The 23,412-nt window shown below is 41.0% G+C and overlaps 1 protein-coding gene across 1 annotated transcript; it reads right to left on the reverse strand.

Annotated features, from left to right (window-relative positions):
• Positions 1–1,061: 1,061 nt before the first annotated feature.
• Positions 1,062–17,640, reverse strand: dhodh (dihydroorotate dehydrogenase). Its single transcript, XM_037689359.1, has 3 exons — positions 17,501–17,640; positions 17,241–17,400; positions 1,062–1,368 (listed from the first exon to the last, which is right to left on the reverse strand). The coding sequence occupies exons 1-3, from the start codon at positions 17,634–17,636 to the stop codon at positions 1,299–1,301; spliced, it is 366 nt and encodes a 121-aa protein (XP_037545287.1). The 5' UTR covers positions 17,637–17,640; the 3' UTR covers positions 1,062–1,298.
• Positions 17,641–23,412: the final 5,772 nt, after the last annotated feature.

Below are 23,412 nucleotides of genomic sequence, written 5' to 3' on the forward strand. Positions count from 1 at the left end.
TCACATGCTCAAGAAGGACCATCAGCCTAACAATGGATCATTAGCACCTGATGGCTGTTTACTGTTCACAGAGGGCTGAGTGATACTAGCAATCACAGCATTGTAAGAGGGGGACAGTTGAACCAGGAGGCCTCCACCCCTGTTTAATGATGGACAATTTCTTTTCACAAAGATGGCCTCCTTTACTCCTCTCTCAAACCATCGTTCCTCTCTGTCCAGGATTTTTTTTTTTTGAATGTCCAGAGGACCAGATTTAACTTTTTTAGATTTTTCTACCTGGATTATTGAGCATGCATCAGGATATTTACATGTGAATGTTTCTGTTAACTTAGTTTATATATAAATGTTCTGTTACCTTATTATTTTACATATGAATGTTTCTGTTATTATTTTATATATAAATGTTTAACTTGTTTTATATATGAATGTTTCTGTTAACTTATTATTTTATATAAAAATGTTTCTGTCAACTTATTATTTTACATATGAATGTTTCTGTTAACTTATTTTATATATGAATGTTCCTGTTCAGAACCCTGAGATGACTTCTGTTGTGACTTGGAGCTACAAAAATAAACTGATCTGACTTCAGAAACTTTGTCCTTGGAAAAATACATAGAAACCAGTGTTTCTTAAAGTGTTATTTTCTTGCATAATTGTAAATTATTCTCATCAAGCGATGCTCTCCAGAAAAACACAAAAACTGGATCATCTGCTGAAATCTGAAGGCTGTGATAACGTTGCTGTGTACGCTGACAATAAAAAAACAATTATTCCTTGAAAACACGCAGGTTTCCTAACCAAAGATGTTTATAAATCAGAAATACAAGCTGGACGTCCTCTAAAGTGGGATTTGTGTAGGCCTGCTTGAAAAACCTTTGTGCATTTACTCTTTTAAATTTTTGATACAGTTAAACACATCACTACATTCATCCAATCATAATTTGAGTTGGAAGTAGGCTAACATTCCAACTAAGAAAAGGTGTTGCACGTATTTTGATAAAATGTGTAAAACGAGTGTACAAGTAATGTTTTATGACATGAAAAAGACATACACTTCCTGTAGAAATAAAATGTCAAGCCCTGGATAGCTTTAAAGTTAATGACAAGACTAAGATCTGGACATACAGGTCTTAACTACAACTACTACTTTAAATAAAGAAGCACAATACAGAACAATGTAATTTATACACATATACGGTACATACACACATGCACAGCCTCAAGTGGAGGAGTTCAAATATCTCTGCGTTTTGTTCAGGTTTGGTCTAGTTTTTGTGAATCCCTGACGATTTGTGTCAACATTTCCCGCCCGTTGCCCTGTGATCGGCTCCGACTGCCTCAGACACACAGCTGAAACCTTGATCCCTGCGCAAACACAAAAAGGAACAGATCATTAGCACATTTGTTGCAGGTCTTCTATAAATTGTGTTTAAACTGACTTAAGTTGCTACAGACAACCATCTTATAAAGAAAGTTTACCACCTTTTATTCCAAGTTTTACACACATCTGTACCTGCTGAGTCAGAGTGTGGGCTGGAATGACCCTCAGGTACTACCACACCAAATTTGAGCTGAATATGTTTAAAACTGGCCAAGGTGTAACAATTTTTGTGTTTGTTTGCATCAATTAGCTGCGATGGCCATCTTGATCACTAAGTGGCTTCAAACTAACGACTTTCCTTCCCTCCATTGATTACGGTGACATTATTTACATGAACGCTCTAACAAGCATCCTGCAGATGTTGGATGCTGCAGATGTTGGATGGTGTCTATCATGGTGCACTAAGATTCATAAATGGCTGTAACTACCGTAACCACCACTGCACCCTGTATTCACTGGTTAACTGGTCATTAATACCTTCACAGACTCTCTCACTGGTACATTTTCATCTTTAAATTACTTCCTGGTCTGCTGCCTTCATACATCTCCTCCTACATGTCTCTGTGAAAGAAGCTACAACGTGCGCTCTCAGGACATCATTACCTGCAGTGTTCCCTCACTGAGGACTGAACTAGACAAAAGGACCTTCTCCTACTCCGCTCCGGTTTTCTGGTAATGGCACCCGGTTACGCCAATCAAAGGTCACTAAAATAATGTTGCTTCAGTGTGTGACTTTGCAAAAACCATGTCGGACTCCGTAGTTTTCTCCGGCCCCCTCCCCAACCTGACCAGCGATGACATGTTTAGCCGCATGTCGTGGTTTAACTGCTGGGTGTCCAGGTGGTGTTCTGACAACGACGTGGGCTACATAGATAACTGGAGTTCTTTCTGGGGAAAACCTGGTCTGATGTGGAGAGATGGCATCCATCCCACTTTGGACAGAGCCGCTCTTCTTTCTAGAAATATGGCTGATTTTGTTTATCCCCCAAATTATTGACAACCCAGGGTCCAGTCCAGGAAGCAGAGTTGTAGTCCTCCACCTCTCTGCTGCTTCTCCTCTGTACACCACCCACACCCACATTGAAACAGTGTCAACTCGCCCACGGCTCAAATTAAATAAACCAAAAATCAACTCTAAAAATATAAACCATAAAAAAAATCTGATTAAAATAAACTCAGTTACTTTACCAGAGCAAAATCATAAAATCATTAAATGTGGATTATTGAACATCAGATCTCTTTCCTCTAAATCCCTGTTAGTTAATGAACTGATAACTGATCATCATATTGATTTATTGTGTCTGACAGAAACTTGGCTACAACAGGAGGATTTTGTTAGTATAAATGAATCCACTCCTGTTAATTATTTAAATGTTCATGTTCCTAGAACAACTGGCTGAGGTGGAGGAGTAGCTTCTATTTTTCAGTCAGGATTATTGATTAATGCTAAACCAGTTATTAGTTATGATTCTTTTGAATCGCTGTCCCTCAGTCTTTCTCATCCAAAATGGAATTCAGAAAAGCCACTTTTACTAGTTGTTATACATCGTCCACCAGGAGCTTACTCTCAGTTTTTGTCTGAATTCTCAGAATTATTAACTGACTTATTATTAAATACTGATAAAATCATCATAATGGGTGATTTCAATATTCATGTAGATGTTGAAAGTGATAGTTTAAGCATAGCCTTTAATAATTTAATAGAGTCATTTGGTTTTACCCAAAACGTCTGCACATCTACTCACTCTTATCATCACACTCTTGATTTAGTTCTGACCTATGGTGTAGAGATTAAGGACTTGGTAATAGTTCCTCAAAATCCTGTTCTGTCCGACCATTTTTTAATAACTTTGAGTTTACATTAAATGACTACACAGTCACTGAGAGTAAATTTCATCTCAGCAGGAGCTTATCAGAAAATGTTGTAACCAAATTGAAACAATCTCTTCCATCAATGTTTTCCTCTGTCTTGCAGAGTAATGTATCAGAGAACAGAGACTTAGATCATCTAGTTGATCATCTTACAACTTCAATGCAAACTTCACTTGATAAAATTGCTCCACTGAAAAAGAAAGTAATCAATCAGAGGAAACTGGCTCCTTGGTTCAATTCTGAGTTACTTACTTTAAAGCAGCATCTAGAAACCAGGAGAGAAAATGGCGCTCTACTAATGTTGAAGAATTTTATTTAACTTGGAAAGATAGTCTGCTAACATATAAAAAAGCTCTCCGTAAAGCTAGAACTTTATATTACTCATCTTTAATAGAGGAGAATAAAAATAACCCTAGGTTTCTGTTTAGTACTATTGCTAGACTAATTAAAAGTCCCATTTCTGTTGAACCTTGTATCCCTACAACTATAAGTAGTGATGACTTCATGAGATTCTTTATAAATAAAATTATTTCAATTAGAGAGAAAATTCAAACCATCCTTCCTTCTACTATCTCTAGTCCCCTGTCAAATGAGACAACTTTAAAAATTTCACTAGAGCCTGATTTATGTTTGGACAGTTTTTGTCCTGTTGAGCTCTGAATTGTCAAAAATAATAACCTCATCCAAACCATCCACATGCCTCCTAGATCCCATCCCAACCAGACTGTTTGAAGAGGTATTTCCCCTAATTAATGTCCACATTTTGGATCTACTTAATTTGTCTTTAATGGATGATTATGTACCACAGAGCTTTAAGCTTGCTGTAATTAAACCTTTACTTAAGAAGTCTGACCTTGATTCAGAAACTCTGGCCAACTATAGATCTATATCTAATCTAACTTTCATCTAAAAAATTCTAGAGAAAATAGTTGCAGGTCAGTTGTGTGAACATCTACAAAGAAATAATCTGTTTGAAGAGTTTCAGTCAGGGTTTAGAGCTCATCATAGCACAGAAACAGCACTAGTAAAAGTCACTAATGATGTTCTCACGGCCTCAGACAATGGACTTGTGTCTCTACTGGTCCTGTTAGACCTCAGTGCTGCATTTGATACAGTTGATCACAATGTTTTACTACAGAGGCTTGAATATGATATTGGGATTACAGGAACAGCTCTAAAATGATTTAAATCATATCTATCTGATAGATTCCATTTTGTAAATGTAAATAATAAATCTTCTTCATACACCAAAGTTAGTCATGGAGTTCCTCAGGGCTCAGTGCTTGGGCCAATACTCTTTACTTTATATATGCTTCCATTAGGTAAAGTTATTAAACAGCATGGGATAAATTTCCATTGTTATGCTGATGACACACAGTTATATTTGTCCATTAAACCCAATGAATCCAATCAGCTACTTAGACTACAAGCATGTCTTAAAGACATAAAAACCTTGATGACCCTTAATTTTCTCCTGTTGAACAGACAAAACTGAGGTTTTGGTTTTTGGACCTGAGCACCTTAGGAATTAATTTTTGAGTCTTTCTCCCTCCTTAGATGCATTAATCTGTCCTCCAGCTCTAATGTTAAAAATCTTGGTGTTATTTTTGATCAGGACATGTCTTTTATCCCCCACATTAAAAACGTTACTAGAACTGCCTTCTTCCACCTGCATAATATCACTAATTTTAGAAACATCTAATGTAAAAATGATGCAGAAAAACTGGTCCATGCCCCTCCTACAGGTGGTGAGCCCATGGAAAGGGGGACCCACATCTCCTCTTTGGGCTGTGCCCGGCCAAGCTCCATGGATAAAAGCCCGGCCACCAGGCGCTCGCCCATGTGCCCCACCTCCAGGCCTGGCTTCAGAGTGGGGCCCCGGTGACCCACGTCCAGGCGAGGGAACATCAAGTCCATTTCTTTTTCTCATCATAGGGGCGATTTAAAGATGAAAATGATGACCAGTTAACCAATGAATACTGGGCGCAGTGGTGGGTACGATAATCTCAGCCAGTTATGAATTATTATGTTATGAATTATGAATTATTTGTTTGCTCGACTTTATAGTAAAAGTGTGTCTCAGTTTAACTTTTACTTAATAAATGCACTTCAATTGTCAAATTAGCTGCATTTCACCGGATGGTGCAGCGAAATCAAATAAAAGCATGATCCCAGATTTGGACGAAGGTGGCAGTCTATGCATAGCTGATTTTGTCATTAATAGTCACTTTTACCTATTACATGACAAAACAGCATGCCATACTACTCGAGTGCCATCTAGCAGCTGAAATTGGTAGTGCTCAATATTTTCAATGTCAGAATGAATGAAAACGGTCATATCTCAGTTAAAAATTGGGTTATAAATATGGTAAAAAAAAAAATCCATAAATGTGGATTCGGCGTATAAGTTGCAGGGTATGCAAATTAGGCAAAAAGGTGTAACTTATAGGCAGGAAAATACAGTATAGACAGTACTATACCTTAAAGCAATAGTTCAGAACTTTTAAAGTGGGGTGCTTTGGAAGGGTATATGAACTAATAATATCTTACCTGTTGCAGACAGCGCTTTGGACAATTTCATTTTGAAAAAACAAAACAAAAAACAAATGTTAATTTTGACCAGATCGATACACATTTAGTCTGATTGGAGTCCAGACCAAAGTGGTTTACTGGCATCGTAAAACTCACTGTCAACAGTTGGTTCTCACAGTTGGCAGTGACAATCAACTGCCATGCCAACAGGACCACACTGCTAATAGAACCATGCTGCTGTAGATGTATTTCTTTTCCACTTTTGGTGCTTTGTTTTGTATTTTTGTTGCATAATTTGGTATTTCTTGTTTTTTTGGTGAGTTGAGATGGTTCTTCTCATCCTGAGCACTTCATTGCATTGTTGACCTTGTGTTGACCTGGAAAATGGCAATAAATCTAAACCAAATCCAATTTAAAATGTTTGATGTTTATTGATCCCACTATTAATGCCATTTTATGACCTTGCATCAATGTCATTTACACACTACAGTTTATTTGACCAAAATCTTAAGCTATTCTGCTGAAAGTGAACTTGCAAATAACCACAGAAGTCGATGTAAACAAATGTATAAAACTAAATTTACATACATGTAAATGTTTATAAAATGGCATTTACATAAAATGCTTTGAAAGTTGTTTTAAGACAGCAACATGCCACCTTAGTTTTGGCTTATACCATCATGTTATTGCTGCATCAGAGTCAGAGTTTCTTTATTGTCAAACACACCACATGTGGTACATGTGGTGCAAAAGAAAGTATGTACACAGGGTCCAAGTTACATACAACAATAAAATGTAAAAAAATAATAATAATAAACTGCAATAAGATCTAAGATATGAACTAAGATAAACATAAAGTACAAATACACTAATAGCATAAAAACATTAAAAACAAAACACGGAACAGCAGCACGAACATGAGTCTGTGGGTATGTTTACATGGCCATAAGTAACTGGATCAAATGGCCGTTCTGAACAAAAACACATCATGTAAACACCCTGTTCGGGTTATTCTTTGTTTATTCAGCGTGATCCGAAATGATTTGTGATCAGAACGAAACGGGTGGTTTACGCCGATTCATAACCTGAACGGTGCGCATGTGAACGCTTGATCTGTTCGTTTTTATCTGATGGTGAAAAACTGACCTGACTGCACATGTGCGACTTTGCCATTTCCGCCTGGCTAATGCTAATAATATTAGCATGTCGGGGAAGTAAAACTGGTCGGTGGGCGACAACATTTTTACTAGAAACTTTGAAAGAGCTCAAAATGATCTGTATCACCTGTAGCTCAGACAGGGAGTGCAGTAACGTCTCCACCATCATTAAAACCTGTTGCGGGTCCATTTTGGGTGCTCAGGTTTGTTTACGTTCATCCCGGAAGTAAACCAGAAGTAGAACTTCTTCTTTGTTTTTTTTTTAGGAGAGTTTACTGCTCTGCGCATGTCAGTATTGCTGTTCAGAACAAAGCCCGCTGCAGTCACAACCCCCGCGTTCTTTTAAACACCATTAACACCATTCTAAACGTGCCTCAGTCTGCCACCATTGAGGCCTCTGTTGACACCTGTAATAAGTTTGTCAGGCATTTTGTTGAAAAGGTTGAGTCTATTAGGTCATCAATTCCACACTCCACAGCTGACCCTTCAGTTCTTGTCCCCTGCTCAGCAGTCTTCAGTCACTTTGACCCCATCTCACTCTCATTTTTAAATGAGGTCGTTGGTCACATGAAACCCTCAGGCTCCCCTGCTGATCCCATCCCTGCTGCATTTTTTAAACAGGTTCTACCGTCAACTGGACCCTCTGTTCTTGCCATTATTAACAGCAGTTTGGCTACAGGTGTGGTCCCTGATGTTTTAAAACATGCAGTGGTAACTCCATTAATTAAAAAACCCGGACTTGACCCTGCAGCTTGTTCAAACTTCAGGCCAATCTCAAAACTTCCATTTCTTTCTAAAATCTTGGAGCAAATAGTTTTTAGTCAACTAACCAAGTTTTTGAATGTAAATGGAATTTTTGAGATTTTTCAGTCAGGATTTAAACAACTGCACAGCACCGAGACAGCTTTAGTAAGGGTCTGTAATGACATTCTGCTAGCAAATGACTCTGGTCAGTCTGTGATCCTGGTACTCCTTGACCTTACCGCTGCATTTGACACTGTTGATCACAGTATCCTTATGTCACAGCTAGAACACTGGGTTGGGATTACAGGGGTGGTGCTAGAATGGTTCCGTTCGTATCTGGGTGACAGGAGTTTTTGTGTTAGCTTTGACAATCATTTATCTGCTTCTGTCCCTCTTTCCTGTGGGGTCCCACAAGGCTCCATTCTTGGACCCCTTCTGTTCTCATTGTATCTGCTCCCCTTGGGGTCAATCCTGATGAAGCATGGTATTTTGTTTCATTGTTAGGCCGAAGATTCTCAGATTTATCTGCCTTTAAAACCAAACAGTTCCTGCTCCATCCAGCCTTTGCTAAAATGCCTTGATGACATCATGACTTGGATGGCTGCGAACTTCTTGAGTTTTAATGATCAGAAGACAGAGGTCATTGTGTTTAACCCAAGCTCTACCACTGTCACTGATCCTGTAAACCTGCACTCCCTTCAGCCACATTTAAAGCAGTCGGTTACCAATCTCGGGGTAGTGTTAGAGTCGGACTTTAAGTTTAATAAACAGATCTAGGGCTGCAACAATGAATCGATAAAATCGATAAAAATCAATGATTAAAAGCGTTGGCAACGAATTTCGTTATCGATTCGTTGTGTCGCACGATTATGCATCTTTCACGGCGCTGCGGAGCCGTTTCGTTTTGTTCACGGGCAGTTCATTGTCAATGCTGCCTGACTGAATAAAGTTTAAAAAAAAAAAAAAAAAACTGCATTGCGAGTTGAACAGAGCGATGGGGGAGCAGAGCAGAGGCGGTGTTTTTAAAGGAAATTAAGTAAATTTTACAAATGACCGACGCAGCGAAAACTGTTCGACCCAAGTCCTCCAAAGTGTGGGAGAACTTCACAAAGATAAAACATGAGAAGCATGACGCTTTGAAAATCACCGACACGACACGAGAGAACCACGGAGATAAAACGTAAACACGTTGGAGTCACGAGGAGGAGGAAGGAGCTGCAGCTGATACAACATGTTTCACTCCCAACTCGTGTTGCAGGTGAGTCTCTACAATTTAACACATTGTTCTGTTTCAAGAGAGAAAACGTAACGTCAGTCTGTCTTTAGCTGAAGCTGCTGTTTGTTTGTTTGTTTGTTTATCTGATTAATGACGGTGATAGAGAACGTGTGTTACTTTTTATTTTATTTAATTGGAACAAGCAGTGTTTAAATGTGATTTATAAATAAATCTAACACAAAGATAATAATTTAATGATTAAGCTTCAACTTTTAATTTGCTGGCAAAGTCTGAAGACACTGCAGGTATGGCAGGATGAATTGCATTTAAACAGGAATTAAAGTAATTTATTACATCTACTCAAATGTGTGTAATTAAGTATTTTATATATGTCTGTGTGTGTGTGTGTGTGTGTTTAATTGCTCTTTTAGCTACTTTTGCCTGAACCTAACACTGTAAGTGAAACAAGGCATTTCTTGAGTTGCTGTAAATTATGATATAATACATATTTACTGTCTCATTCCAGAAAATAACAACAAACAATGACAGCTTCATGATGGACAGACATCATGGAAACCACAGCAGCAGCTGTCTTCACTGAAACATCCTGAACATGATCGTCACTGACATGAGGCCTCTGTCCATGGTTGAAGACGAAAGCTTCACTACAATAATCCACACTTTTAATCCAGGTTACAATAATCCACACTTTTAATCCAGGTTACAATAATCCACACTTTTAATCCAGGTTACAATAATCCACACTTTTAATCCAGGTTACACTCTTCCCTCAATAACACATTTTACAAAGTAGCTACATATTGTGCAGGTATAAAGACACATTTGTATATATTTTTGTGTACATTTATTTTTTAAGCTATTTGACTAACTTTTATTTTTTATTATTCAATATTTTACTAACAGAATAGTAAAATAGCAACCTGTTTTTTGTGTGAATTGCTATGTCAGTCAAATGTTCAATTTTGGAATAAAGGGGTGGAAATTAAAACGTTGTGGTTTTTTTTGCCGATTCATCGATTAATCGAAAAAATAATCGCCCGATGAATCGATTATTGAAATAATCGTTAGTTGCAGCCCTAAACAGATAAACTCTGTTCTACAAAAAAGCTTCTTTCAGATAAGGCAGATAGCAAAGCTTAAGTCCGTTCTGTCCAGATCCGACCTTGAAAAACTAGTCCATGCATTTATTACAACCCGGCTGGACTACTGTAACTCGCTTTATGTTGGGGTTAGTCAGGCTTCACTTTCACGTCTCCAGCTCGTACAAAATGCTGCAGCTCAGCTACTAACAGGAACTCACAGGTTTGAGCACATTACTCCAGTTCTGTCCTCCCTTCACTGGCTTCCTGTATGTGTCAGAGTTGATTTTAAAATTCTCCTGCTGACATTCAAGTGCATTAATGGCCTTACACCATCATACCTCTCCAACCTTCTTCATCCTTATACTCCTTCTCGGGCTTAGAGATCATCAGACCAGCTGCTTTTGGCCGTACCAAAAACCAGCTGAAGCTCAGAGGAGATTGAGCATTTTCAGTCGTGGGCCCTAAACTTTGGAACAATCTGCCCATCAACATTCGACAGGCCACCTCAGTCTCTGCTTTTAAACTTCTCCTAAAAACACATCTGTACTCACTGACATTTAACACAGGGTGATCAGATTTAGATCTAGTTTTTCATTGATGCTGATTCTGTTTATGCTTTTGTTATTATTCCTATTCAACACAAGGTCATCAGATCTGATTTAGTATTTCGTTTCTAATTGTTTTTGGTTTAATATTTTTATTGCATGTGCTGTAAATATATCTTGCTATTTTTTATTTGATGTTGTGATATTTTTGTTAAGCACTTTGTTAACAGTTTCTGTTTTAAATGTGCTCTATAAATAAATATGACTTGACTAAACGCTCGTCATGAACAGATTGTGATTGTAAACAACATGTGAATGATTTAATCTGAAAACATTTCAATCCGGTCAAAAAATGTTGCGCATGTAAACATAGCTTGTGTGAGCAGATGAGCATGCATACCATACCACTTTATTTATAAAGCACTTAAAACAGCTACAAAGCCAACCAAAGTGCTGTACAGACAGAACAACAGGTAACAAACAAAGCAAAATACAAAATGAGGTAAATCAGAATATAGACATAAAAACGATGCAGATAATGACGACTAACCAGTGTGGAGCATACAGGATCAAAACACAGATCATCTTGTGTTGAAAGCTACTGAATAGTAGTGAGTTTTTAAACGGGACTTGAAAACCGAGAGGGAGGAGGCCTGTCTGACAAGCAGAGGAAACGCGTTCCAGAGTCTTGGTCCTGCTACAGAGAAGGTCCTGTCACCTCTGCGCTTAAGACGAGTTCCTGGAACTGTGAGGAGCAACTGGTCCGCTGACCTCAGGGAGCGTGGTAGGACATACGATTGTAGCAAATCAGAGATAGTGGGGGGGGACACTGTTCAGTGATTTGTAGACATACATGAGTATTTTGAACTGGATTCGAAATGGAACCGGTAACCAGTGCAGTGAGGCTAAAACTGGTGTAATGTGCTCTCTTTTGCCTGTACTGGTTAAAAATCGGGCTGCTGCATTCTGGACCAGTTGTAGCCGTGCAATGGAGGTCTGACTGATACCAAACAGGAGTGAATTGCAGTAATCAAGCCTAGATGTAATGAATGCATGTATTACTGTCTCCAGGTTCTTTTTGGACAATATGGGCTTCAGTTTAGACAGCCGCCTCAGTTGGAAGAAACATGATTTAACGATCATGTTTACATGATTGTTAAGTTTCAGGGAAGGGTCCATTATCATTGCCCAGATTACTGACTCTTTGTTTTTCTGACAGGGTTAGAGCGGAAAGGTCGATGCAGTGGTTTGTGATCGTGTCGTTGGGAGGGAACAACATGACTTCAGACTTCTTTTCATTGAAACGTAAGAAGTTTAAAGCCATCCAGTCCCTGATGTCAACGAGGCAGTTGAGCAGCGTTTGAATAGAGCATGTACCATTGTGTCTTAGGGGGAAGTAAATTTGACAGTCATCGGCATAGAAGTGGAAGGGCATGTTGTGTTTCCGGAAAATAGCACCAAGCGGCAGCAGGTATAAAGAGAATAGGAGGGGACCCAGGATGGACCCCTGCGGAACCCACCATTTAAGCTCTGTCGCTGCAGAACTAAAATCCTTGATGGAGCCAGGTAAGATCTGAACCAATTGAGGGCTGACCCTGTGATGCCCACCCACTGCTCTAACCTAGCAATGAGGATCTTATGGTTGATAGTGTCAAAGGCGGCTGTGAGGTCCAATATGACAAGCAGCACAGAATCACTGGTATCAGTGGTTAAGAAAATGTCATTGAAGACCTTCAGCAGAGCAGTTTCAATGCTATGGAGATGTTTTATGCCAGATTGGAAAAGCTCTAAGATGGCGTGATCCTCCAGGAAGCACTTCAACTGGGACTCAACTATTTTTTCCAGTACTTTAGAAACAAATGGGAGTTTGGAGACAGGCCGGTAGTTGGAAACGACTGAGGGGTCAAGGTTTAATTTTTTCAGGAGAAGCTGGACAGCAGCATGTTTAAAGGATTTTGGCACCACGCCAGTGGATAAACTACTGTTTACTATGGCAAGAATGGACGGACCTAGAGTAGGAAACACCTCATTTAGAAGTCGAGGGGGGACCACATCAAAGGGGGAGCCAGAAGGTTTCAAGTTGCACATGACCTGCACTAGAGAAGATAGAGTGATGGGTTCAAAATGGTCAAAAGGAGCTACAGATTGAGGTGGGATGGATGGGTCATGAGCTGGAGGGGAAACGGGAGCCCTGGTGGTCGCAATTTTTTCCAAAAAGAAAAGTAAGAAGTTCTCGCACAGCTCAGTCGAGGCTTCCAGAGGTGATGGTTCAGTGAGGTGGAGAACAGAGTTTAGGGTGGAGAAGAGGACACGTGGGTTGTGAGAGTTTGAGGTAATTATATCAGAGAAGTATTTGGATTTAGCAGCTTTTACTGCTTTCTGATAACGGCGCCAACTCTCTTTAAGTATTTGAAAAGAGACCTGCAGCCTGTCTTTCCTCCACTTTCGCTCCACCCTCCTACATTGCTGCCTAACGACCTTGGTGACGTCACTCAGCCACGGTTCTGCTCTGAGTTTTGATTTTTTGGTTTTAACAGGTGCGACATGATCCAGAGTCTTTAAGCAGACAGAGTTGAACTGGGATGTCAGCTCCTCAGTGGTGGTGAGAAACACTGGGGGATGAATGATCATTTCAGAGTTATAAACATCTGTGAAACGTGCGGCAGTGAAGTGGTTAATGGTCTGGGTCCTATGTTCAGGAATGCACGGCTTAGGAGTTAGATGGGGGAGGGTGAACTCAAACCGGACTGGCATGTGGTCTGAAAAAACATTATCACCAATAACAAGATTATTAACAGTCACATCACGAGTTAAAACAAGGTCCAGTGTATGTCCACACTCTTGGGTGGGACCGTTTACATGCTGAGTTAAATTAAATGAGTCCAATATATCTAAAAAGTCCTTAACCAAGGGCTTCTCAGGACAGCACACGTGCAAATTAAAGTCCCCAATAATGAAAACATGCTCATATTTTGGTGTGATTTCAGCCAAGAAGTCAGAAAACTCATTTATGAAATCCTTAGATCGAGGTGGACGGTAGACAAGTGCAAATAAAGTCTGAGGTGAATGTCCGAGTTCAAAGATGCTCAGCTCAAAGCTGGCACGGGAAACTGGGCTGGGCAGTTGTTTACAGTCAAAAGTTGTTTTGAATATTGTTAATAATCCACCACCGCGCCGGCCTGATGGCCGCGGGGCGTTAAAACACAGACAGTTCGGTGGCAGTAATTCCGTCAAGGCGCTGGACTCACCCGGAGACATCCAAGTCTCTGTGATACACAGAAAGTCCAAATCGTGCTCTTGAAAGTAATCCCTGAGGATAAAAGTTTTGTTGGTAACAGATCTTGCGTTGACCAAACACATCCGGATATTGTCCAAAGTGGAGCCAGCAGCGGTGGAGTTAGCGCGCGCTAATGGCCGCAGGTTTTCAATAGCAGCCCCTCCAGGTCAGTCCGAGCTGTGCACCGGCTGACAACTCCCGCTGGTTACCTGGTCCGGGCACACAGTTGAGGAAGATGTAGCGCGCAGAGCTTTCAGCTTCAACAGCTGACCAGCACGTTTTCCCCGGCGTCTGAAGCGAGATCTCCGGGCAGGGAGGTGAGGAACACAGCGAAGGTAAGCTGGCACGTCCGCCAGCAGGGGGGGGGGGTCCAGAGGTACGCTGATAATGGTCCAAATAAGCGACTTGAGTGCCAGAAAAACAAAGATCCAAAAGTTGTTGTCTGTCATACACCAGCAGAGAGTTGATGTCACAGATGTGAAATGCAAAAAACAAAAATAATCCGAACACCATCAGCAGAGGTGGATTGCAAGCCAGGTACACGGGCGCCACCTTACCGGAAGTCAAGCATGAACACAGCAGCATGAAACAGATCAGCAGCAACATGAAACAGATCAGCAGCAGCATGAAACAGATCAGCAGCAACATAAAACAGATCAGCAGCAGCATGAAACAGATCAGCAGCAGCATGAAACAGATCAGCAGCAACATGATACAGATCAGCAGCAACATGATGTGATTTTTCACAGTGATTGTCCTGGTTAGAGATTCATGAGTCTAACAGCCTCAGGGTAGAAGCTGTTCCTCAGTCTAGTGGTTCTACACTTAATGCTCCTCAACCTCCTTCCTGAGGGGAGCGGGGCAAAAAAGTGTGTGTGCTGGGTGAGTGGGGTCCTTCATGATGCAGGTGGCCCTCTTCCTGCATCTGGAGGTGTAGATGTCTGTGATGGTGGGGAGACTGACTCCAACATCTTCTGTGCAGCCTTCACCACTCTCTGCAAAGCTTTTCTTTCTGCAGCTGTGCAGCCTCCATGCCACACGTTGATGCTGGAGCACAGGATGCTCTCCACTGCACACCTGTAGAAGGAGGTGAGGACTGAGCTTCCCAGACCAGCTCGTCTCAGCCGTCTGAGGAAGTAGAGTTTCTGATGAGGCTCTCTTGATCAGGCTGGTGGTGTTGTTGCTCCAGCTGAGGTTGTTGTTCAGGTGTACACCCAAGTACTTGTAGCTGGAGACCACTTCCACCACAGATCCTCTTATGTTGGGGGGGTGTAGGTGTGTTTGTTCCTTCTGAAGTCTACAATCATCCCCTTTGGCTTCTTCACATTGATGTGAAGGTTGTTCTTCATGCACCAGCTCTCCAGGTGTTCCACCTCCTGCCTGTAGCTGGACTCATCATTGTTTGTGATGCATCCCACCACCGCTGTATCATCTGCAAACTTTACAATGTGACAGCCTGGATGGGTAGCTGCACAATCATACGTTAGCAGAGTGAACAGGAGAGGGCTCAGCACACATCCCTGAGGGGAGCTAGTGCTGAGGGTTATGGTGGAAGAGGAGAAGTTGTGGATCCTCACTGATTGTGGTAGATTTTTTAAGAAGTCCAGGACCCAGTTGCAAATGGAGGGGCTTAGTCCTAGTGTGAGTAGTTTGTCCATCAGGGTCTGGGGGATAATGGTGTTGAAGGCAGACGTGAAGTCCATAAAGAACATACGGACGTAAGAGTCCTTCTGCTCCAGGTGGGTGAGAGCAGTGTGGACCACAGAGGAGATGGCATCCTCTGTTGATCAATTCTTGCGGTATGCGTACTGGTGAGGGTCCTCGTTGACGTAGATGGTTGTTTTGATGTGGGTCATGACCAGTTCATGATCATGTCTGTGTCATGATCACATATCAGCACTATATGATAATCTTCACTTTTGATTAGGGCTGCAACAACGAATCGATAAAATCGATAAAAATCGATAAAAATCGATGATTAAAAGCGTTGGCAACGAATTTCATTATCGATTTGTTGTGTCGCGCGATTGTGCGTCTTTCATTGCGCTGCAGAGCCGTTTTGTTCACGGGCAGTTCATTGTCAATGCTGACTGACTGAATAAAGTTTGGGAAAAAAAAAAAACAACAACAACAACTCTGCAGCACGAGTTGAACAGAGCGAGGGGGGAGGTGGAAGCAGAGCAGAGGCTGTTTTCAAAGGAAATTAAGGAAATTTTACCAATGCAGCAAAAACTGTTCAACCCAAGTCCTCCAAAGTGTGGGAGCTCTTCACAAAGATAAAAGATGAGAAGCATGCCGCTTTGAAAATTGACGACACGACACGAGAGAACCACGGAGATGAAACGTAAACATGTCGGAGTCACGAGGAGGAGGAAGGAGCTGCAGCAGATACAACTTGTCTCACTCCCAACTCATGTTGCAGGTGAGTCTCTATAGTTTAACACATTGTTCTGTTTCAAGAGAGAAAACGTAACGTCAGTCTGTCTGGTAGATGAAGCTGCTTGTTTGTTTGTTTGTTTGTTTGTTTATCTGATTAATGACGTGATAGAGAACGTGTGCGTTACTTTTTATTTAATTTAATTGGTACAAGCAGTGTTTAAATGTGATTTATAAATAAATCTAACACAAAGATAATAATTTAATGATTAAGCTTCAACTTTTAATTTGTTGGCAAAGTCTGAAGACACTGCAGGTATGGCAGGATGAATTGCATTTAAACAGGAATTAAAGTAATTTATTACATCTACTCAAATGTGTGTAATTAAGTATTATGTGTGTGTGTGTGTGTTTAATTGCTCTTTTAGCTACTTTTGCCTGAACCTAACACTGTAAGTGAAACAAGGCATTTCTTGAGTTGCTGTAAATTATGATATAATACATATTTACTGTCTCATTCCAGAAAATAACAACAAACAATGACAGCTTCATGATGGACAGACATCATGGACACCACAGCAGCAGCTGTCTTCACTGAAACATCCTGAACATGATCGTCACTGACATGAGGCCTCTGTCCATGGTTGAAGACGAAGGCTTCACTACAATAATCCACACTTTTAATCCAGGTTACACTTTTCCCTCAAGGACACATTTTACAAAGTAGCTACATATTGTGCAGGTATAAAGATACATTTGTATATATTTTGTGTACATTTATTTTTTTTTAAGCTAGTTGACTAACTTTTATTTTTATTATTCAATATTTTACTAACAGAATAGTCAAATAGCAACCTGTTTTTTGTGTGAATTGCTATGTCAGTCAAATTTTCAATTTTGGAATAAAGGGGTGGAAATTAAAACATTTATTTTATTTTTTTTGCAGATTCATCGATTAATCAAAAAAATAATCAACCAATGAATCGATTATTGAAATAATCGTTAGTTGCAGCCCTACTTTTGATCATACTCACCTAAGAAGTTGCTCCAGTTCTCTTTTGACCTTCGTCACCACCGGTGGACCTTGATAGGTCAAAGCTGTGTAGAGTTGAACCAACGAAGCACCAGCACGGATCTTATCCATCGCATCCTGTCCACTTGCCACACCTCCAATCCCAACAATTGGCACTTTACCTACGAATAAAACAAAAGTGCAACATGGTTCTTTCCTTTGTACAGAATAACAAGAAAAAAAAAAGAAATTTTCTTTGATGATTAAAAAACAGCTAAGAACCTTTGGTGAGGCTGTACATTTCTCTGACAGTCTTAGTGGAAAGGTCTTTCAGAGGTTGGCCACTTAGCCCACCAGTCTCAGACTTATGAGGGTCTTGAAGAGTTTCTGGTCTGGAAATGGTGGTGTTAGTAACCATTAAACCATCCACTCCTAACTGCAAACAGATGAAGGAAGAACAGGAAGTAAAATACACTGATGTGTGTGACTTTGAAAATAACTTCCTATGTCCACTAATGTGTGGTATTCTATGACAAATAAGTTACTGTCTGACTGTCAAGTTAACAAGTTCTGTCCGACCATTTTTAATAACCTTTGAGTTTAAATTGAATGACTACATAGTCACAGAGTAAATTTCACCATAGCAGGTGCTTATCTCAAAATGCTGTAACCAAGTTTTATCTTCCATCATTTTTCTCTGTCTTGCAGAGTAATGCATCAAAGAGCAGTGACTTAGATAGTCTAGTTGATAATTTTATAACTATTTTGCAAACTTCACTCAAAAAAGCTGCTCCACTGAAAAAGAAAGTAATCAATCAGAGGAGACTGGCTCCTTGGTTCAATTCTGAGTTATGTACTTTATTTATTTATTTATTCATTCATTAATTTCATTTCAGTTAAAACAAGACTTATTCCATACAAATAAAATAAGATACATATAAAATGAAAGGCAGCAGAAGAAGAACGAATTCTTATCATTTCTGCCCCTTCTAAACAATATCAATTCAAAACAATCTATTCAAACAATACATAATACAACCAACCAAAAAACTTATCCAATTCATTATAATTCCATATCATTATCCAACTTAAATATATTTCATCATCAATACATTCTTAATCTTTTTTTTTAATACAGCTAATGAAGTCTCCTTTTTGATATCATTATCCAAACCATTCCATAAACTAATTCCCTTGATCAAAATGGATCTACCCTTAAAACTTGTTCTATATTTCATCTTTACAAAAATATCTGTTCCCTTTAAATTATAACAACTATTCCTTTTAACGAAATACACTTGTATGTTTGATGGTAAATTTTGGTTCTGAGCCTTGTACATAAATAATAGAATATTGTAATCCACCAAATCATAAAACTTAAGAATATCAGTTGATAAAACAAAATACTTGAAGGATGGCGATAATGCTTTTTTGCGATAACTCTTCTAACTCTTTTTTGTAAAATAAAAATAGACTTGGTTGCAGTTTTACAAGCTGTACCCCAGATAGCAACACAATAAATCAAATGTGGCACTACAATTGTATGGTACAGTGACACGATGCTTTATCAGTCAGACATTCTCGTACTTTATGTAGCGTTGCTATGGACCTGGAAATTTTAGTTCTTACAAAATTAATATGTTTTTTCCATGTCAATGTATCATCTATAATCACTCCCAGAAACTTTACTTCACTCACTCTTTCTATCACAACACCATCAATTTCAAAAGGAAATTCTATAGATGGCTTTTTTTTACTAAATATCATATAATTTGTTTTTTCTAGATTAAGTGATAATTTATTTAATTTAAACCAAGTATGAATTTTTACAAACTCAATCTTCATTAATTCAAACTTTAAAACAGAAATCTGGAAAGCTGGAAAGAAAATGGCACTACACTAACGCTGAAGAATTTTACTTATCTTGGAGAGATAGCCTGCTAACGTATAAAAAAGTGCTCTGTAAAACTAGACCTTTATATTATTTGTCTTTAATTGATGAGAATAAAAATAACCCCAGGTTTAGGGCTGGGTACCTTTCAAAAAAATGTGGTATCGGTACAGATACCTTCACTTCAGTATCGGTTTCTGAATGGTCTTTTTGGGTACCAATTTTATAATTAATATTAATTCTAAGAAAAATAAAATTACGTTACACATTAAAGTACAAATCCATCCATCCATTTTCTTCCGCTTATCCGGGGTCGGGTCGCGGGGGGTAGCAGCCTAAGTAGGGAGGCCCAGACTTCCCTCTCCCTAGCCACTTGGGCCAGCTCTTCTGGGGGAATCCCAAGGCGTTCCCAGGCCAGCCGAGAAACATAGTCCCTCCAGCATGTCCTGGGTCTTCCTCTGGGCCTCCTTCCGGCGGGACGTGTCCGGAACACCTCACCAGGGAGGTGTCCAGAAGGCATCCTAAACAGATGCCCAAGCCACCTCAACTGGCTCCTCTCGATGTGGAGAAGCAACGGCTCTACTCTGAGTCCCTCCCAGATGATCGAGCTTCTCACCCTATCTCTAAGGGAGAGCCCAGACACGCTGCAGAGAAAACTCATTTCGGTCGCTTGTATCCGAGATCTCATTCTTTCAGTCACAACCCAAAGCTCGTGACCATAGATGAGGGTAGGAACGTAGATCGATGGGTAAATTGAGAGCCTTGCCTTTTGACTCAGCTCTCTCTTCACCACGAGAGACCGGTACAGCACCCGCTTTACTGCTGATGCTGCACCTATCCGCCTATCGATTTCACGCTCCATTTTTAGTGAACAAGACCCCGAAATACTTGAACTCCTCCACTTGGGGCAGGACCCCTCCCCGACCAGGAGAGGGCACTCTACCATTTTCTGAATCAAGACCATGGCCTCGGATTTGGAGGAACTGATGGAACTGATACTCATCCCAGCCATGTCACACTCAGCTGCACACCGCACCAGCGAAAGCTGTAGATCACGACCTGATGAAGCCAATAGGACCACATCATTTGCAAAAAACAGAGAAGCGATCCTAAGGCCACCAAAACAGATCCCCTCAACACCTTGGCTACACCTAGAAATTCTGTCCATAAAAGTTATGAACAGAATCGGTGACAAAGGGCAACCTTGGGGGAGTCCAACTCTCACCGGGAACGAGCCTGACTTACTGCCGGCAATGCGGACCAAGCTCTGACACCGGTCGTACAGGGACCTAACAGCCTGTATCAAAGGGCCTGGTACCCCATACTCCCAGAGTACCCCCCACAGGGCTCCCCGAGGGACACGGTCTAACACCTTCTCCAAGTCCGCAAAGCACATGTAGACTGGTTGGGCAAATTCCACGCACCCTCCAGGACCCTGATGCGGGTGTAGAGCTGGTCCAGTGTTCCACAACCAGGACGAAAACCGCACTGCTCCTCCTGAATCAGAGGTTTGACTATCCGACGGACCCTCCTCTCCAGAACCCCCGAATAGACCTTACCAGGGAGGCTTAAGAGCGTTAACCCCCTGTAGTTGGAACACACTCTACGGTCCCCCTTTTTGAATAGGGGGACCACCACCCTAGTCTGCCAATCCAGGGGAACTTCCCTCAATGTCCACGAAATATTGCAGAGTCGTGTAAGCCAACACAACCCCACAACATCCAGAGCCTTAAGGAAATCCAGGCAAATCTCATCCATTCCTGGTGCCCTGCCACCAAGGAGCTTTTTAACCACCTCAGTGACCTCAGCACCAGAGATTAATGGCAAATGGACTGTACTTAAATAGCGCCTTTCTATCTTATCAAGATACTCAAAGAACTTTACACTACAATCTGTGTCCTCATTTACCCATCCACACAGCACTTTACTAGATCTCTACAAAGCTAATTGAACAAATCATTCTAAACAGACTAATCAGAGCTTTTATCACATTCATACACCGATGGGACACACATCAGAGGCAACGAGGGGTTCAGTCTTGCCCAGGGACACTTCGGCATGTTACTGCAGTTGGATTCGAACCCCCAACTCTTGCATTGGAGGACGACTGCTCCAACCACTCAGCCACAGCTGCCCGACCCAAAGTCCCCAGACTCCGCTTCCTCAGTGGAAGACATGCCAGTGGAATTGAGGAAGTCTTCAAAGTATTCTGCCCACCGACCCACGACATCCCGAGTTGAGGTCAGCAGCACACCACCTCCACTATAAACAGTGTTGGTGTTGTACCGCTCCCCCACCCCAAGTCGCCAGATGGTGGACCAGAATCGCCCCGAAGCCGTACGGAAGTCATTTTCCATAACCAGTCCGAACTCCTCCCACGCCCAAGTTTTTGCCTCAGCGACCACACGAGCCGCAAGCTGCTTGGACTGCCAGTACCCAACAGTTGCTTCCGGGGTCCCACAGGCCAAAAAGGCTCAATAGGACTCCTTCTTCAGCCTGACAGCATCCCTAACCGCCGGTGTCCACCACCGGGTTCGAGGGTTACCGCCACGACAGGCACCGACAACCTTGCGGCCACAGCTCCGATAAGCCGCCTCAACAATAGAGGCACAGAGCATGGCTCACTCGGACTCAATGTCCCCTGCCTCCCCTGGAACGTGTTCCAAGCTCTCCCGGAGGTAGGAGTTAAAGCTCCGTCTCACAAGAGACTCTGCCAGACGTTCCCAGCAGACCCTCACAATACGTTTGGGTCTGCCACTCTGTAGTAACTCTGTAACAGTAACTCTGCCACTTACAATGTTTCCAAATATAAAAAAACTGCAGTATGACTTTTTATAATTGTTTATTGTTGTTGCTGTTGTCCATTGTTGTCATATTTCTTTGTTGAGATCATGTCTCTCTTATAAATGAGTCCTCCAGGCTCAATGGGATTACCTGTCTACATAAAGGTTGAATGAATGAAAAATATCTGGCGTCTGTACTCATCCCTTTAGTTGGCAGCTCAGAACACCACACATAGAACACCATGGACTTTGTGGATAATCACAATAATAATAATAAACTTTATTTCTATAGCACCTTCCATCAATGCCTTGCAAGTTGCTTTACGAGATAAAACAAGATTAAAAACAGGACACAATAAATCAGTGCAAATTAAAACACAGCCAGAATAAAAGAAGGTAAAAGAGATAAAATAAATAAATCAATCAACCTTTATTTAGACAGGTAAATCCCATTGAGCCTCGAGGACTCATTTACAAGAGAGACCTGATTTCAACAAAGAAAGATGACAACAATGGACAACAGCGACAAATAATAATAATAATAATAAATAAATACTAAATACTAAAATACTAATAGTTAAACATTAAAAGCCCTTTTAAATAAGTATGTTTTCAGTTTGGCTTTGAACAGAACCAGATCAGAAATGGCACGCAGCTCATAGGGAAGAGTATTCCAGGCTGTTGGGCCTGCAACAGAAAAGGACCGGTCCCCCCAATGTTTGCACCTTGAGCATGGCACCACCAGCAGATTTTGACCAGCAGACAGTAAAGCTCTGCTGGCCTGGTGGACTTTCAAAAGTTCTGAAATATAAGGTGGTGCAAGGCCATTCAAAGCTTTAAAAACAAACAGCAGCAGCTTGAACTGTGTCCTAAACTGAACCGGGAGCCAGTGCAAAGAAGAAAGGACAGGAGTGATGTGTTCATATTTACGTGTGTTAGTCAACAGGCGAGCAGCAGAATTTTGTACAAGCTGTAAATGGGAGATAGAAGATTGATTAATACCGACATATAAGGCGTTACAGTAATCAAGCCTAGAGCTCACAAAGGCATGGATGGCCTTCTCCAGATCACTACGGCAAAGGAGTGACTTTACTTTAGAAAGCAGACGGAGCTGAAAGAAGCTGGTTTTCACAACAGAACTGATCTGTTTATCTAACTTTAAGTTACAGTCAAGCTCCACTCCTAGATTTTTTACCACCTGGTTGGCGTGGGGGAGCGGAAAACCTAGACTGGGAGAGATGTTGCATGAATTACTGGAAGCACCAAATAAAATCCATTCAGTTTTATCGTTATTGAGGTGGAGAAAATTCTGAGACAGCCAGTGCTTAATGTCGTTTAAGCAGCTGGCAACAGAGTTTAAACTGAGTGAGGAACTGGGAGTGACTGGCAGATGATTTGTAGATCATCTGCATACAGATGAAAAGACAGATTATGGCGTGCAATGATGGGTCCTAACGGTAGCATGTAAAGTGAGAAGTGAACAGGCCCCAGAATGGATCCCTGCGGTACGCCAGAGGTCA

Source organism: Nematolebias whitei, chromosome 2 (genome assembly GCF_014905685.2).
Source record: "Nematolebias whitei isolate Nwh7 chromosome 2, NemWhi1, whole genome shotgun sequence".
Classification (NCBI taxonomy): domain Eukaryota; kingdom Metazoa; phylum Chordata; class Actinopteri; order Cyprinodontiformes; family Rivulidae; genus Nematolebias; species Nematolebias whitei.

What these genes read in the sequence shown, in the direction of transcription:
- dhodh (XM_037689359.1), bottom strand. Translation starts at nt 17,636, where the DNA reads ATGGTTACTAACACCACCATTTCCAGACCAGAAACTCTTCAAGACCCT. An exon ending in AATGTACAGCCTCACCAAAG is followed by an intron (nt 17,401 to 17,500) that starts GTTCTTAGCTGT and finishes TTTTATTCGTAG; the next exon opens with GTAAAGTGCCAATTGTTGGG. An exon ending in GAACTGGAGCAACTTCTTAG is followed by an intron (nt 1,369 to 17,240) that starts GTGAGTATGATC and finishes GTGTTTGCGCAG; the next exon opens with GGATCAAGGTTTCAGCTGTG.